At 36.9% G+C, this 17046-nt stretch overlaps 1 protein-coding gene across 2 annotated transcripts in view; it reads right to left on the bottom strand.

The window, feature by feature from the left end:
- Positions 1 to 16507, bottom strand: part of dhrsx (dehydrogenase/reductase (SDR family) X-linked) — an 82068-nt gene extending 65561 nt beyond the window's left edge. The window contains exons 1-2 of one of the 2 annotated variants that reach the window (XM_056254418.1): positions 16083 to 16507; positions 1226 to 1333 (exon numbers count right to left, since the gene is read on the bottom strand). In XM_056254418.1, the coding sequence (XP_056110393.1) occupies positions 1226 to 1280 (55 nt within the window). In that variant the 5' untranslated portion in view covers positions 1281 to 1333; positions 16083 to 16507. Of the gene's footprint in view, positions 1 to 1225; positions 1334 to 2825; positions 3019 to 16082 lie in introns of those variants that run through there. The other variant, XM_056254417.1, reaches the window with a different exon arrangement.
- Positions 16508 to 17046: the final 539 nt, after the last annotated feature.

Here is a 17046-nt window from a genome sequence, read left to right as displayed (position 1 = left end):
AAAAAAATAAAATAAAATTATCCCTTATGGGCTACCATAGATAGTCTCGTGACAGCTTACGGTGGGTTTGTTGTCAATAGTTGTCATAGACAACCGCGAAGTACAAACATACTGCGTCTGGAAAAAATGAGCGCGTCGCTTCAATTATGAGCGCGCTTGCCGCACGCCTACATTTGAAATAACGAACTTAAGCGCGCAAAATATGTGAGCGCGATATGTGAACGGCCCCTTGTCGAGCTACCACCAATCAGGCCACGAGCTACTGGTAGCTCGCGAGCGACGTGTTGGAGACCCCTGCTCTAAAACAATATAAGAATAATCACTTTGAGCTTGTAATATGTGTCCAACAGGTTGATAAGAAGGTTTGCTTTGATTTGTGCAGTCAGTAATTTGAGACACTATACATGTGTAAAAAATAATTCAATAAGACGGGCAGACATGACTGCAATTAAGTATTTCAAAAGCAATAATTGTTTTTTCTAAGTATAATAAAAGGAAATGTGCCTTCCAAAAAAAACATTCAATATCATTAATGTGTTGTATAAAGAAAATAAAAAGGACATAAGCAAATATAAATATCACAAATATGTGTTATAGACAAAGAAAGTTTGTAAAATGAACTTCAACTGTCAGAAGGACAGCTCATGAAGAGCCAATCATGTACAGAAAGGAATGTTCAAATTCAGAGGAACAGTTCAGAAGAAACGTTAATATTAAATATTGAGAAGATTGGATCAGTTGTACTCCTTTTTTGGAATACTTGATGCGGCCCAGCCTGACCCCGACTCTACCTCCAGCGGCCCCCAGTTAAGTTGAGTTTGAGATCCCTGTTTTAAGGCATTTGCACGAATAAGAGCGGGATCATGTAACACTAGTCAAAGGATGACAAAAAAGAAGAGATGCTGTGTTCATATAAAATCGCGGCATTTTGCGTTATATAATCGCATAGGTTTGACATCGCGATTATGATTGCGATTCGATTAATCGTGCAGCACTACTTGAAACATGAAGATAAGGAAGAAGAAGGTGGGTTTGAGCTCCTTCAACACCAGTCATGCTAATAACACTGTACATGGTATGGAAAATATTTAAAAGTATCACAAGTAGCAGGAAACCAATTAACAGATTACATAACCACAGGAATGGATCTGTAAGCTGGAGTCAAGACACCAGTGGAATAGTGTTAGTTTACTGATCTGAAATCAGGTATGAGATGATACTATACCAATGATCACATGCATGTCCAGGCTGACCAGATGTCTGGAAATCTCATATCCCATTCCTCTGGTTCCCCCTGTAACTATGGCAACCTTTCCATTCTGCTTGGGCAAATCTGCACAAGACAGAAAGCAAGAAAATTATGGAAAAAATTTGAATGCATAATGTTACAAAAACTAGTTGTTTTACACTGACACTGTCTTTGTTTTGGACATATTCTTTCATCTCTCTGTGGGTGTTTTTTGGATGTGTAGTGGCCTCAGGGAGCATTAAATGTAGAAACTGCATGATCTGTTTTGTGATAAGCCTAGCCTACTAGTGATACCATTCCTTCACTCTTTTGCTTAATGGGTATTATTTATTAATACTAATTAATAATATTGATAAACAAGTTAACTTGTCCAATATTGGTGTTTTACTGGCCAATAAGTCAGTGAAGCAGTGAGATTATGAGAATCATCACTGATAAGCAGTAACTTTTTGTTACCATTTCCATGTTAAAAAATGTTTCCAGTTAAAATCAAATAATATTAAGTTAATTATGCATTAACTGTAAGGGTTATATTTTATAGCCATCACACAAAATAATTTTTAAAAAAGTAGTCTTAAAAATCAGTGTTCCTTAATCATCTTTCTTTCTTTCTTTTTTTCTAGTAGCTAATCCCGTGGGCTTCAAAAGCTTTAAATATTTCTGAATCAAAAGACCATTGTGAGGAAGGATTTGGGTCTAATCCTTGTGCTTTGCACTGGGACATGGTTGCCCTTTAACGGTGATTTAAATTGAAGTAGCCTATAGGGCTGTCTACAATTGCAACCGAGCAATAAAGTAGAAACTTGAGATTAATAAATAATAATTATAATTATATGATTATAAATAATAATAATAATAATAAGTATAGTGTCAGTAATATATATATATATATATATACACACACACATTCATACAGCAGATCTAGAAGAAAATAGTGTCATTGATTCATTTTGGTTGTAAAAACTCTTAGTTATTGAATAAGTTATTAATTTAATTAATTAAAATATCTATCTATCTATCTCTCTCTGTGTGTGTGTGTGTGTGTGTGTGTGTGTGTGTGTGTGTTTTAAAGTAGGTGAAAGGTTACAGCAGTTTATGAAGACACAGGTTAAGCAATCAGTCTCAGCAAACGCGAGTTAGCAGCCATATAATATACAACTGTCATACGAAATGTATCAGTAGCCTAATGTAAAGAAAAAGTTGAAGTAGTTCGCTCAACAAAAAAAACTATAATATTTTTTACTCACTATACTTATTCACTTTCTTCAGTTTTTAGACAGAATAACAGTCTCAGTCCATCCCCATTCATTACAACTGTTGTTCCATACAAGTTACAACTAACGCGAATGACTGATCCTGTCAGTCTGCCGCACAACTCATTTAAGTTAGTCTTTTGTGTTTATCGGTTTTGAACATGAATGCGATGCAGAACGTTTGTTTTTGGGTGAACTGTCCGTTAAGCGCAGCTCCCACAAGACTGCGTGTATCTATTGAATACGTGTTTGACAGTTGCTACACACATAAACTAACTAACGTTACCCACAACTGCAAATCCGTAACGATAAAAACCTCTAACCTGGCAGCTTGAACGATTTGTTGAAAAGCTGGTATAGGAGAACTTTGACGCCGTCTAAGTAGAGTCTGATGAAGCCGAAGATACAAGGCAAAACCCACCACATGATTGAAGATGACAGGGAGTGTCTCAGTATTTACGCTCCGTGCTGAAGTACAGCAGGAACGGATCATCTGTTCTTACGATAGTTCCGCTGTCTACGACAAGCACTAGCACTGTAGACACCCAATAGAGTCTGGACTCTGATTTACTACAGGGATTAACCACTGCCAGGAAAGAAAAAAGAAAAAGAAAAATAAATGCAGCTGGTCAATATGGAAGCAGAATAGTCTCAATTATAATTCACGCAAGAAACATGATTCACACGTGCGTAGACAATTTCACATGCGTAAAACCTAATTCACATACACAAAAAAATTCACGTGCGTGAAAAAAAAATATATTCACAAAAAGCAATTCACATGCGCAAAATAAAATTACATATTCATAAAAACATTTCACAAATGCAAAACACAATTCGTAGATATACAACTGTGCACAAAAACCTTTGAATGTTTAAAATGTAGGAGAGTGTCCTTGAATTTGAATGTGCAAATCGTCATTCACGTACGAATCGCCTTGGATGTGTGTGTGTGTGTGTGTATTTTTGAGACTTTCCTGGCAGCGCTTACGCCGCCTTCACACTGGCAGTTGAAATCAGCTCCGTAATACGCAATACGCCCCCAACGGACGTCGTACTACACAGTGAAAAGCGTCGGAAGCGGGTAGAACAAAAATGGCGGAGAGATTAGAAAGTTTGATTCTGTCAGTTCTGTATGATCTCTCTGATGAGGGTTATAGAGATATTAATAGGAAGGCTGCTGCGTGAGGAAAGTTGCTCAGGACGTTGACATGTCAGGTCGGCTAAAAAAATGTGATATGGTGGTGTAATTTATACCACTATATCATATTTAGTTCGATGTCTGCCTACAATTTAATTGTATTAACTGCCCTAATAACGTTAGCAAATCATGAAAATAAAAAATTACATGACAACTTAACTTTTAATAAAATAAATAATGATTTTATAACGATAAGAATTCAGGTTTGTTTATCAGTATCATAGCAACGCTAACTTCCGCTGGAATTGTCGGATAGGAACCGTCCGTAGCTTTTCGCAAGAGTTCAATTTTTTGAACGCATCCGGATGACCAACGGACACAATTTTCTTCCCACCGCACTCGGTCGGACCCGTTTCGGACCCATTCGCATGCGGTCTGCGAATCTCCATAGGAAATGAATGACTTCCGGTCGTTTCGGAGCCGTATCGGAGATGATTTCAACTGCCAGTGTGAAGGCGGCGTTAAGCCGCCTTTCCACTGCACACGACAAACGACAGCCGTTGGACCGGAAGTCATTCATTTTCAATGGAGAGTCGCACGGGAGCTGCGGGGAGTTCCGATCATATGCGTATGCGGAAAATTCGTATCCGATTTGAGCTTTGGATCCGTTGAAATATCTGAACTTCTGCGGCTAGACCGTATGCGACCGGCCGACCGGATGTGATGTATTCTATGAGCGTGAGGCTAGAATTACCAATATTTCAACTCTTTAATGTTATTCTGTAAACGCTATTTCTGTAAAATGTCGGTTATTAATAATTATGGCAGAAGAAAATATTTTATAATTATTAAATCAATATTTATATTGATTAGCTCTGTAAAATCTATTGTTTTTATTGTAGATGTATTGAGGGTCAATTTTTTTGTGTGGATGTATTCATGCATGCAGTGCATTCATTACATTCATCATTAATTTTACCATTGTGAATCATAGACTGTAAAAAATAGTTGTGAATAGCCGAGGGTAACGGTTGCTTAACGACCAATTTCAAAGTTCCGTGCGACTGACACTAGGGGGCGAAATGCGACAATCGAATGCGAATGTCGTGTGCAGTGGAAAGGCGGCTTTACTCGTAACACAGAGCAGTCGTACTCTTTAGCCAATCAGATTTAAGCTTAGCAATCGACCAATCAGTATCACGTGAGGGCGGGCCTATCTGCATGTCACGTCATCAACTTTCGACTAGTTCATGGCTGAGGAGTGATAAGTGCAGTTACTCGTTCATTTCTGTGTTAACTGAAGTTAAAGAAGCTTGAGATCAGTTGATGCAATAGTTTATTAACTGCTGTTTAGTCCACATGTGAACATGAAAATCCATCAATACTAAAAATAAATGTTTATGTCCTGCAAGCCATTCAAGCCATTCAGTGGATGTTCCCCCCTCCCACAACTATTTACAGAAACTATTACACCGGGAAGACAGAGTTGACATGTCAAGGCTGCGACCGCAGAGACTTCAACATTGTTTGTATAAAATATAAAAAAAATATAAAACTTTCAGGACTATGTGTCCTACTGTAAGATCCGAGCAGGAAATCAGACATTATACGCAAAGTGAGGACAACTTTGATAGGCATTTTTTATTAAAAATATAATTCAAGATTTACTTGGTTGTATTGTTTGATATATTACAGATCTCTGCCTTTCAATTTAAATGTACATTTTTTATATTGTTGCATTTTTAAACACTTTGTTTGGCAGTTTTACATTGTGACCTCATGCTGAGGTCAGGTTAAATTACATGTATTTTACAAGTATAGAGCATGTGTAACCCCTCAACCAGGTCCTACTCGCCCCGCTCTGTGAGGGCCTCGAACCTGGGTCTCCAGCGTGGGAGCCAGACACTCTAACAAGGAGACTAAAAACTGCAGCCTCTGGCATCAGTCGCTAGAGCGCCTCTTGAGATCAGGAGTGAGGCTTTTACTTGCACAGCTCTCACTAGTTTGACTCTGTTACACATGCATTTAAAATAATACTAACAAAATTATTTTAAAATAAAAGCAATGAATGTCCTGAGCATCCATATTTCCTTTGGATGTAACTTTTTAAAGGTGCTCTAAGCGATGTCACTCGTTTTTTAGGCCAAAACATTTTTTGTCACATAACATCTCCTCACTAACCGCTGGCTGCCTGTCCCCTGAACACACTGTAAAAAAACGCGGTCTCTGTAGACAGCCCAGGCTCCACAAACAGCAACAAAAACAAACTGGGGCAACCCGCTCCACGAAACAAAACAAACTGTTCCAGCCAATAACCGACAAGAATGATTTGGGGGTGGGGTTAGTGCGCGTACACATGAAGGGGGGTGTGGAGGAGAGAGAAGCATGAAGAGGGAAGTTAGAATTATAACTCTTTAAGTTTGATATAGCCGACACACGACCAAAGAGACGACGTTCTGATGAACAGATTGCAAAAATGCAAAGAAGAGGGAAAAGGAGAAGGAACGCATGCCCGAATTTACATTGGAAAAGCCTTTGAAAGATGGCGAGAACTCCACCGGCAGAAGGGCTTCCAAGGACATTCAGATAACGTTAGCTCTGTTTTTTCTGCACAGGTGGGTAAATCCAGTTAGTTTTTTCTAAATGGACTTTCATGTTCGCCTAACAAACGCAAGGATATAATTAGCTAGAACAATGCAGTCAGCGCTGACTTTGGTGAATACAACTAGGTTTCTAGCAGCTAGCTATCGATCCCTATTGTAAATAATCAAGCAAACTCACAGTAGGGCGACAGTTTGTGTGAATGATTGTTTTCACCAACTGTTTGTTATGAATTAGAATTTTCATTCATAGCCTATTGACAACTTTGACTAAATTTTAAGCTAACGTTATCTTGCTAATATTGCGTCCTTTTATGGGAGCTAAAGTTATAACCTCAGGTGGCGAAACGTTTTATTGTGTTTTTCTGGTAATGTTTCTCTTTTTTTGCATTATATGAAAGCATTTATCTAACTTGGCGACATTACACCTTGAATGAAGTATCAGTAAAACTACAGGGGGAGGGGACGGGATGAGGAGGAGGGAGGGTCTTGCTATAGCCTCCGTTTTGTTTGACTATACTTCGAACGTCAACAAGAAGTGACGTCACCCAACATCGCTTAGACTGGAGCACCTTTAAGAATTTTTATTTTGATGAATTTCTTTATTTTTAACATAAAGAGGGCTTTTGTGTGTTTTGTCCCTTATCTCAAGAATCAGTGATTAGTGACAATATGTATTGTGTATAGTTCACCCAAAATAAAAATTACTGTGTGAGAAATATTTTTTTTATTAGAGTTTTAGTGTCAGTACTACATTGAACTACTATATATAATGCATAATAATGCAATGGGGGACTATTTGTGTTGAGCCTTAGCAAATCACAACAAAAAAATATGTCCATCGCCACAAACAGGGAGACAGTCGAAAAAAGTGATCTCAAGCCTCATTAGAGAGGGGGAAAAAAGGTAAGTTGTAACAGTTAAAAAGATCCAAAAATCATATTCAATTACGAATAAATCACAGGAAATCGCAAGTATTCAAAGGGACATAATCATGCTTGAGCCTCTCAAACTGACAGAGGACCAAAAACAGCACCACCTTTCCAGGGTACAATAAGTAACAAGGCTAAATTAGTCATAGTCCTGATAATGCCAAATGTGTTACCAGTAAAAAGTACATTATTTTAAATATATCTAGTCAGTGACAGAGTGCAAGCATATTCATCTTAAATAATTCTGTATTTTTAACTTCAGAATCATTAATATTTTTATTCTGGTGTCCACATTTTCCTGTGCATTGGGTTGCCAGCACCAAGTCCAAGCCCTATTCATTTTTAGACCTACAATGTAATACCAAATTTAGCATTTTAATCAACAGTACATTTTTTGTTAACCTTTTAATCATGTCTTGTAGTATCGCATAATATCGTATCGTGATATGTATCGAATTGTGACATGAGGGTATCGTTACACCCTTAACCCTTTGATGCACAACATGGGTCTAAATAGACCCGACTGAGTTTTTATTTTCTATATCTTTGCAAGAAATTAATTTCATCATTCAGTATTCCAGGTATTCCTCAATTAACTCGTTTTAGATCATTACAAATCCTTATTTAAATTTTTCCTTTCTTACTTTTCGAATAAAAATCGTTTTTGTTTCACTACCCTTCTAATGCGCAACATGGGTCTAAAAAGACCCGTATTCATGTTTCTTTGCTGAATATTTGAAAGAAATGTATTTTATCAATTATTAATCCAGGTATTCATTAAATATCTTGTTTTTGATTTCCACAAATCATTATTTTTATTTTCATTTTCTTACTTTATAAACAAACACGGTTTTTGTATTTCTACATCAATTTTACACACATGGGTCAAAAATGACCCATATAGGAACCTTTGATATTTATAAATAGTATAAATATATTTACTGCAGAAAACTATTCACCTGCCACACATTTCACAATTCAACACGGCTGCTTTTGTATATTTCATGCATGTAAGTTTTATTTAATACATTTTTTGTCACAGAAAATATTTGATATTTTGTGAAAGACATCTAGATATAACCTAAAATTTTAACGTTTAGGCTAAGGTTACCTTGACCTTGAAATCCATTACTAGTGCAAAAGAGAAACATGTCCAATACTATTAGCTAGCTTGCGGTCAAAGTATTTTATTTTATCTAATGTTAGCTATAGGTCAACAAAAATAAAAGTTGCAATAGAAAGTTATATATACAAGTATATATTGGCGCTGTTGGGCAGAAACCTTACCTGGGCAGTACCTCCATATTAATTTTTATAAATGATCATAAATCAATGCTATCGGTCACATAAGCCGTCGTGTGGTGCACTATGGCTGCTGTCGCATCATCCGGGTGGATGCTGCACATTGGTGGGGAGATCATTGGTGGTGGGGAGATCCCCCTACAGTTGCACTACACTACAGTTCAATTTCAGTGTTATCGGTTATATGTGTGTTATGTGTGACAAAGTGGCCAATAAACATATTTCAAGTGTTACAGTAAATGTGTTGATCTAAACAACTGTGACAATGGTTATTTTAACAAAAAGTTTTCTTTATTCTTTTGTTTTATCACGCTTGCATAGATGGGTCATTTTAGACCCATGTGTGTAAACTTGATGTATTTACGCAAAACCTAGGAAATATTAAAATATGAATTTGTGATAATTGAAAACAAGATATTTTGAATATTCATAAATCATGAAATGTATAGATCATGAAATATAAAATGCTCAAATAAAGTGATTTCAAAAGGTGAAACAAAAAAATGCAGAGCCATGCATGAAATAACATAGGAAATGAATACGGGTCTTTTTAGACCCATGTTGTGCATTAGAGGGGGTATCCATAGCTTGCGCATCAAAGGGTTAATAAACATACACACACACAGACACACACACACACACAGACACACACACACACACACACACATGCCCAGCCAAAAAAGTCTATGATTGGATCATTGTTGTAGTAATCATTATGTTTCTCTTATGTTATATGTTTGGCAACAGTTCTTCTAACCCTAATTGTGTAGCTTTTCATTTCTTAAACAACCATGCAGGAAGACACATAATGGCCATATTCTAGAATGACATCAGGCTCAGATTGTGAAAGAATGGTTGGGAGGGAGCATGAAGAATCATTTCCACACATAAATGGGCACCTCTGAGTCCTGACCTAAAATTCATTGAAAGTCTTTGGGATGAGCTGGAGTAGACTTTACAGAGTGCTTGACTCTTGCATTGTCAATATATGATCTTGACCAAAAATTGATGCACCTCTTGATATAAATAAATGGTGTGGTGTTATTTCCATCAGGAGGTGCATACTATTTGGTAACTTGGTAAACTGGTAAATTTGGTGAGTGACAAACTGTCTAAATATGTTCACCATGGTCCATTTCTGTATAATAAAGAGTATAAACAATATATAATTGCATCTAAGATATAAGTCAACATTTGACCTGATTTAGAACCCTGACCCATTTGTGTTATTAAATATTTGAGTAAGTTGAAACCCAATACTTTCATTTAAAAGTGTAATTTAACAATTTATCTCAGTAAAGCAGTGAAATTGGCAGTAAATTATTAACTGATTCTCCCTTATTCTTCCCATTTTTTTAATTCTTCCTAATTTTATCTTTTAAAATTTCCTTTCTAAAAAAGCCTATTGCTATATGTTAGGAAAGTCTTCCAATTTTGTGGAATTGTACACACAAGAACCACCACTATGGCAGCTATAATTACATGCACACCAGACAATTTGGTGATTACATTTTTAAGTTAATCATGATTTATATTTTTAAATGTTTTGTAACATTATAAATGTCTTTGCTGTCACTTTTTATCAATTTTTTATCAATTTAATTTGATTAAAATGCAGCCTTGGTGAGCATAAGATACTTATTTTAAAGATTGGATGGATGGATGGATGGATGGATGGATGGATGGATGGATGGATGGATGGATGGATAGATAGATAGAAATTAAAATTAAAAGGTCAGATGTTATTGCTTCCATGGAATTACACAAAATGTGCTTTTGGAAAATGTTCAAATCTTGCTGGATAACATGGATCATCAGGTTTTACTTGTGGAGTTGCCAGCTCACCAGCTTAAGTTCTGCTGTCATTACAGCAGAAGGAGGACAAAATAATCCTAAAACATCCTGAAATTCATGTGAATTGTTCCATTCAACTTTTCACCGAAAATATTATGTGGATAGTATAATTTGTATTGAAAATAGTATTGTATTAGAAAAATATATATTTTTATTAGGGAAAAAAGCATTTCCCAGAGTGGTCTCAGACCATATCTTTGTATATTTTGTAGACTGACCGACCAATTAGTAATCAAAAGCCATAAGTCATTTTGACTGCAAACTATACTAACAGACAATAAAAACATGATTTAATTATTTTTATTTTATTGCATTTACAGTATGACGAAATGAAGAATCTCTGACTTGTTTCACTCTACATTCTCGGCACATGCAGATTTTTCCTGTAGGGAGCAAACAGCCATTTATGCAGCCTACTGTCATACAAGGGCGATGTGTGCCATGAAAACACCTCAAGAGACAGGAACACAAACCTGGGGCTCAGCTTTGGTGCAATGACAGCAGGTTGTGGAGAATCCTTGCTGTTTGACTAGTACTATGTAAACAGACATTTCCTGGAAGTGCTCTCAGGCCATATAAGAAGGGATTTTGTCTGAGAAGAAGAGGCTGGATGTCTCAAATTATGGAAACTGAGTACCAGGGAATGTTTTCTTAGAGTCATTTTGTTTATAATTTAGCCTACGCTTTGACCTGTTGCTGAATTTTTATAATGTATGAGAATTCAGGGGGAAAAAAATGGAAAATGCTGGAAATGGGTCAGGTGATAACACAGAACAGGCTGAGGTGTGACAAAATGACAACTTGCTTTTCCACACCAGCACTCAAGATTGGTCCTCGCTGGTTAAATCAATACCACTGATCAAAAGTGAAAACTTCTAATAATTACATGTCAGTGTGACCTGAGGATCTCCTATCTTGTTTCTCTCTCTGCTTGTCTTCATCACTTTCAGCAGACATATTGCTTTATCCCAGGGAGTTTGCTTCCCCCTGAGCATGTTCCTAACACTGACCTGAATCCCTACTCACAGTCGTTCCTTTCCAGAAGTGCTAAGCCTCCAGACAAACATCCACTCACGCATAAACTCAATCTCTCTCTCTCTCTCCTTCTTTTCCACTTACTCTGGATGCTGGATAGCAAAACAGCTGTTGTATTTTCCCCTTCAGAGTTTGTTTGTATCTACTGACTCCATGTCAGAATGCATTCAGAACAATAGCACTTTTAACCTGGGAGCTCCAACCCTCCCCCATCTCTCTCTCTCTCTCTCTCTCTCTCTCTCTCTCTCTCTCTCTCTCTCTCTCTCTCTCTCTTCAGTTCCACTGTTCCAAGAACAGTTGTGTAATTTGTAACTACAGTTGTTACATATGCACACATGGAGGATATCAATCCGGTCACACTAAATGCGTCTCTATAGCACGCATTGTGTGTATCGTGAAATGTATACGCGAAAATGAGTTTTTACGTGCATATGATACGCATGGGTAGGTTTAGGGTAGGATTATAAGTGATGTGGGGTATGTATTACAGTTTTTTCTGAAATACTAAAACACTAAACCCCATTCTCTGAACCAAATTCCCAATAGCCTAAACCAATTGGTCAAATAAATCAGTTCAGGTAGTTAGAACACTGTTTGCAAATCTCATGCACTCTTTTTTTCAAAACTCTAAACACATTTTCACTCACTAAAACACATTTCGCACTGTGATACACTTAAGTTTCAAAACGCTAAACACAGGCAGGCAAAAGTTAAACACAACTACAACAGTTGTCATCGTTCACAACCACTCAAAATTGTTCACACTTATTTCTAATTATGTGGTCAAACCAACTGTACATAATACAAGTCAGTTCAGAGTCCCAAAATTGACTCAAAATGTTGCACTGACTGTTGACACCAACAATGGATGGAAACAATATAAGAGGGAGAGGATGAAACGTATGTGTGTAAGAGGTGGTGTACAAGGAGGAGGAGGACGGGAAAGAGCAAGGTGTGGGGAATGTTGTCAAGGCTGGATCTGGCTTTTTCCCTTTGCCTGCAGAGACGACATTGTCTGTGATGTGGACAAAGTCCTCAGGCCGGACCCGACATGAAGACGTGATACTGAAGCAGAATCAATCTCTCTCACTGACCTTGATTCTGCAGTTGCACACCCCTTCTGAGTGACTGTAACATGCTTTTCATTTAGAGTATTTCACTGTAACCTATTTGGCTTTTGCAGTTGGGTCACTGTATTTTCACAGTATACAAGTATATGCAAGTGCAGTATGCAAGTATACAGACATTCAATACTATACAATATTCAGTACAATACCATACTTGCAGTGCATACAGTATACAATTTATTCACCTTTCTACTGTAAGTTGTCATTACTATACTTTTTTACATAATTGCAAAATCTGTTTACTTTGTTACAATATACTTTTTTTCTGTAACTGCATGCTTTGGGTTCTGTGTTCTCCATTTTTTAATGTAGTGTCTGAATGATCTGTAGTGTCTAAAATATTGACTCTCTGCGTGTATGATCTGAAAGCATTGTTTGATTTTGAGCACATATAAAATGGTTTTGAGGCAATTGTTTGATTTTGAAAGAAGAGTCAGAGGTTCTCTGAATGTGGTTTGAAAATTTGGTTTTGTGTTTAAGGTTTTGAGAAAGTGAATGATGGTTTCAAGAAATGTGTTTTAGCAATTCAGAAAAACTGTATACGTTTGGGCAGGATTAGTGTTGTGGGGTGCGTGTCTACTACTAATATCATATGCACGCGAAAACTGCTGCACGTAAAAACTCATTTTCATGTATAAATTGCACGATAAATACGCGTGCTATAGAGACGCATTTTCATGAGATCAGGCTGAGTATATAGCTAAGCTGGCATTCAGAGCATGAGTGAGCTTAGGGATGGTTCAGCCAAAAATGAAAGTTCTTCCATCATTTACCCTCGCTAGACCTTTGTTTATCTTCGAAATACAAATTAAGATATTTGTCAATGAACATGGGAGGTTTCTGACCCTCCATTCAAAGTCCAAGTAACCTAAACTTAGAAGCTCGAAAAAGAGCATAAAAGAAGTCCGTATTAATCGAGCGGTTTAATCCAAGTCTTGAGATACGATCGCTTTATATGATGAACAGATTTACTTTTATTTAAACAATGATCGACACACATATACATAGAGCACATTACAAATGATAAACATGAAAACTGAAAATAGCACATTTGAGTTTGTTTGCTTTATGTATGAAATATGAATGCTTATAGCTAGTGATAAAAGCCTAAATGAAATTTGTTCATCATGTGAAGCAATCAAATCTCCTACATAAAATAACTCAAGACTTGGATTAAAGCACTCATGCATGTGGTTTCCGACACCTTTACGACCTTTTTAGGTCTTTTAAGTTTTGGTTATATACCAGACTTTTGATGGAGGAACAGAAACCTCTCAGGTTTCATTATTTATTTATTTATTTGTTTGTTTGTTTGTTTATTTATCTGTGTTTCGAAGATTAACCACAGGGCTTGGAACAACATTAGAATGAGTTTCAATTTTTGGGTGAACTATCCCTTTAATCCATTCATATTTGAATTATATTCAAGGGACACAAAATAGGATGCTTTATTTTTTGCTTACATTTCTAATGCATTTAATTAATGATGACTTATCTATTTCATGTCACCAGCTTCAAACTGTTTTTTTTTTTTAAGGATTCAAGGTGTTATTTATTGTTAGGCTATATGTATACTTTTCTCTCCTTGCCACATTTATTTGTTTGTATTTTTGTGATATGGCATAGTTTGACTTAGCAGCAATGGACACTATCCAGCCAGGCTTAACAAATAGCCTAAGTGTGGTCATTTTGTAATGAATTGTGAATGTCGGTGACTTCCTCAAACCATTCTATTGTATTTCTCTTGCACAAATACATCCTATACATTCAATACATTTTTAGTATTAGGCTATTATGAGTTTTTATTCAAGTCTAATTATTTTATATTCTGAACATATTGAGACATTTTCATTCTTCAACAAACAAACAACGAAATCTGGGTTAAATAGCAACTAATCTGCCCTCTATTTGTCCTTCAGAGGAAAGCGACTCTTTGAGTTCCGTCGGTATAGCAGATCACCTCAATGCCATTGATTTGGGTCTAGTGGTTATTTCTCAAGCTCACTTGCAATAGGTGGCCTCGGTTCGAGGGCAAATTGGCAGTTGGGCGCACTCATGATGCGCTGGTGACTGTGCTGACACTTGAGATTCTTCTCACGTTCAGAGTGGAGTATTTAATCGGTGAGTCACTATATGCTCTTGGGGTGCAATTGTAGCCGGTTTGCAAAAGAAGAAATATATTTAAATCTATATAGCCTACTGTGAGCAGTGGAAAAGATAATGCAATATTAAAGCATTATAGAAATATGCACGTAGCTTTTAGATACATTAGTGACTAAAACGATGAAATATAAAGGCATCTGAAGCAGTAGCATTGAGTTTTTATTGAATCTCTGCCTAACGAACGGTTGAAGGCACGAATCAAATTCCAAACGCTCTCGCATCACACAACAGGCGTACCACAGGTTTCTATGGCAAGCCGATTTAACATTTATTTCGTAAACCCAAATAGTCTATTTTAATGTTTCTAACTATTCATCAGATGGTAGGCCTACATACTATAAACTGTATTATTGTTAGTGTCTCAAAAATAGGTTCTAGTAGGCTAGGCTACATATCTATAGCTGAAATAGATAGGCTACTAGTGACTAGGCTACTAGCCTACCTAAAAATTTGTAGTTACTAGTAAAACTGCAATGGGTAGCAGCAACAATTGAAATACACACTATTCTGTGAATAGTTGATAGATAATAAAATATAATGTAGCCTACAATTCAATGGAAAAACACTGCAAGCAATTTGTTGCCACTGTCAATGGAATAGTTGCTGTAACTGGTAGCAAAGGAATGACTATTTGAATAGATAGCCCTATACGAGTGAGTATTGGAATATCTATTGAATAGATACGAGTGAAATAAAATACTTGTTGTTATTGGATTACTATAGACAAATACTATACCTAGATAACAAAAATAGGTGAAAGGAATGCACGTTAAACAGGCTTGCCATAGGATTCCATAAACTTCCAGTGCGATTAACTGGTGCGATTAAAATATCTTATTAATATATAATAAGATATTATAGTGTATCATAATACGACAGAGTCGAAATAAGAGGCATAAACTCTTAGCATTAAGCAGATGGCACGCAACAGATATCATGCTTTAAAAACAATCGAGAGCCCTTGGTATCATATCTGTGCCAACTTTTCTTGGTAAATTCTGCTCACAGTGCAGCAGTATCTGCTTTCTGTCTGTGCAAAGAAAGAATTCATGAAAGGCGATTTAGTCCTTTCATTTGCGTAGGCTATTTACTAATTGAGAAAAGTTATTTTATCATAAATGGCAGATAAGTCAATTGAATTCAATTTAAACGATGGATGGAATATAGGGTTCCTTGACTCCCCGATTTCAGGTTAGTTTAAAAGCAACATTGGACATGTCAAATTATTTCAACTGCATGGTGCGTCCACATTACCAGGTGGAAGGAAAGCGGGTCTTTGCGATGGTTATACCGACAGCCAGCGAAGCGCAACACGTTAGTGGAAAAAGACAGTCAGTAGCCTATATATTAAAATTATTCTGCATAACTGCTGTCCACCTCTAAATCTCATTCCTGAAGTTAAACTGGTTAGTCACAAGGCACTTACCAGAGTCACCCTTTGCTCCCTTGTTGAACAGTGCCAATGCTGGGACACCCGGTGCATGTCCTTAAAGACGCATCCAATAATGCCAATCAAATTCCGTGATCACAATCCACATCTCGACATATATACCATAATATCACGTACAAAATGAGAAGGATCGCAAAAATAAACAGTGCAACCAGTATTGCTTTGGTGACTGGGGATATTAAAGACTGCATGATACCGGCGAGCTGGAGAAAAGCACCGTGAGCGCAATGAAGATGATACACGTTCAGGCGCCAGCAGCGTCCGATCCCGTCCGTATCTGCATTGGTGCGTGCCGAGTGGGGAACCTAGAGTGAAACGCGTGGCTCTTCAAAAACATGACACGCGAAAGAGCGCTGCCTCATCCATTGGTGATCTCCCACACCATTTGCGCAAGGGGGCACAATAGGCTACTCCGAGGTCCCTTCAGGATACCCCTCAACCATCCAGTTCTGCTCGCTCAAGAGATAGGATGTGTTAAAAAATCCAAATAAAATCATAATTCAAAGGCTATATAACAAAAAAAACAAAAAAACAATCCTTTATTAAATACGTATTTTAGTCAGTTGCGTTCCAAAAAGTGTTTTAAAAAGCAAATAGGTTATGAAAAATATGCTCTATATATTAAGGTTTTTGTCCTACAAATGAGGCACGTGTCCTTGAATTGTATATTGCCACCAAGCCGTCGACAAAGAAGACAATAGGCTATCACATATGGGCTGTGTTTTATTTTAACATTAATCCCAACTGCGCTAGCTAGTGAGGTATCTGATAAAGGTGATTTTTCAGGGGGTGAAATATTTGTCATTGTAGGATATACTTAAATTCATGCTGTAGAGCTGCCCGCGCTTCTCTTGTTGCAACACCTTTTGTTTAACACTAGATGGCGTAATACATCTATTTTCTGGATGCTAGAGACCTAAAAATGAATAAAAAAATTTAA

This window comes from Rhinichthys klamathensis, unplaced genomic scaffold, assembly GCF_029890125.1.
Source record: "Rhinichthys klamathensis goyatoka isolate OS25496 unplaced genomic scaffold, OSU_Roscu_1.1 h1tg000111l_1, whole genome shotgun sequence".
Taxonomy (NCBI): domain Eukaryota; kingdom Metazoa; phylum Chordata; class Actinopteri; order Cypriniformes; family Leuciscidae; genus Rhinichthys; species Rhinichthys klamathensis.
The sequence above is the reverse complement of the archived record's forward strand: the minus strand, read 5'-3'. Positions and strand labels throughout refer to the sequence as shown.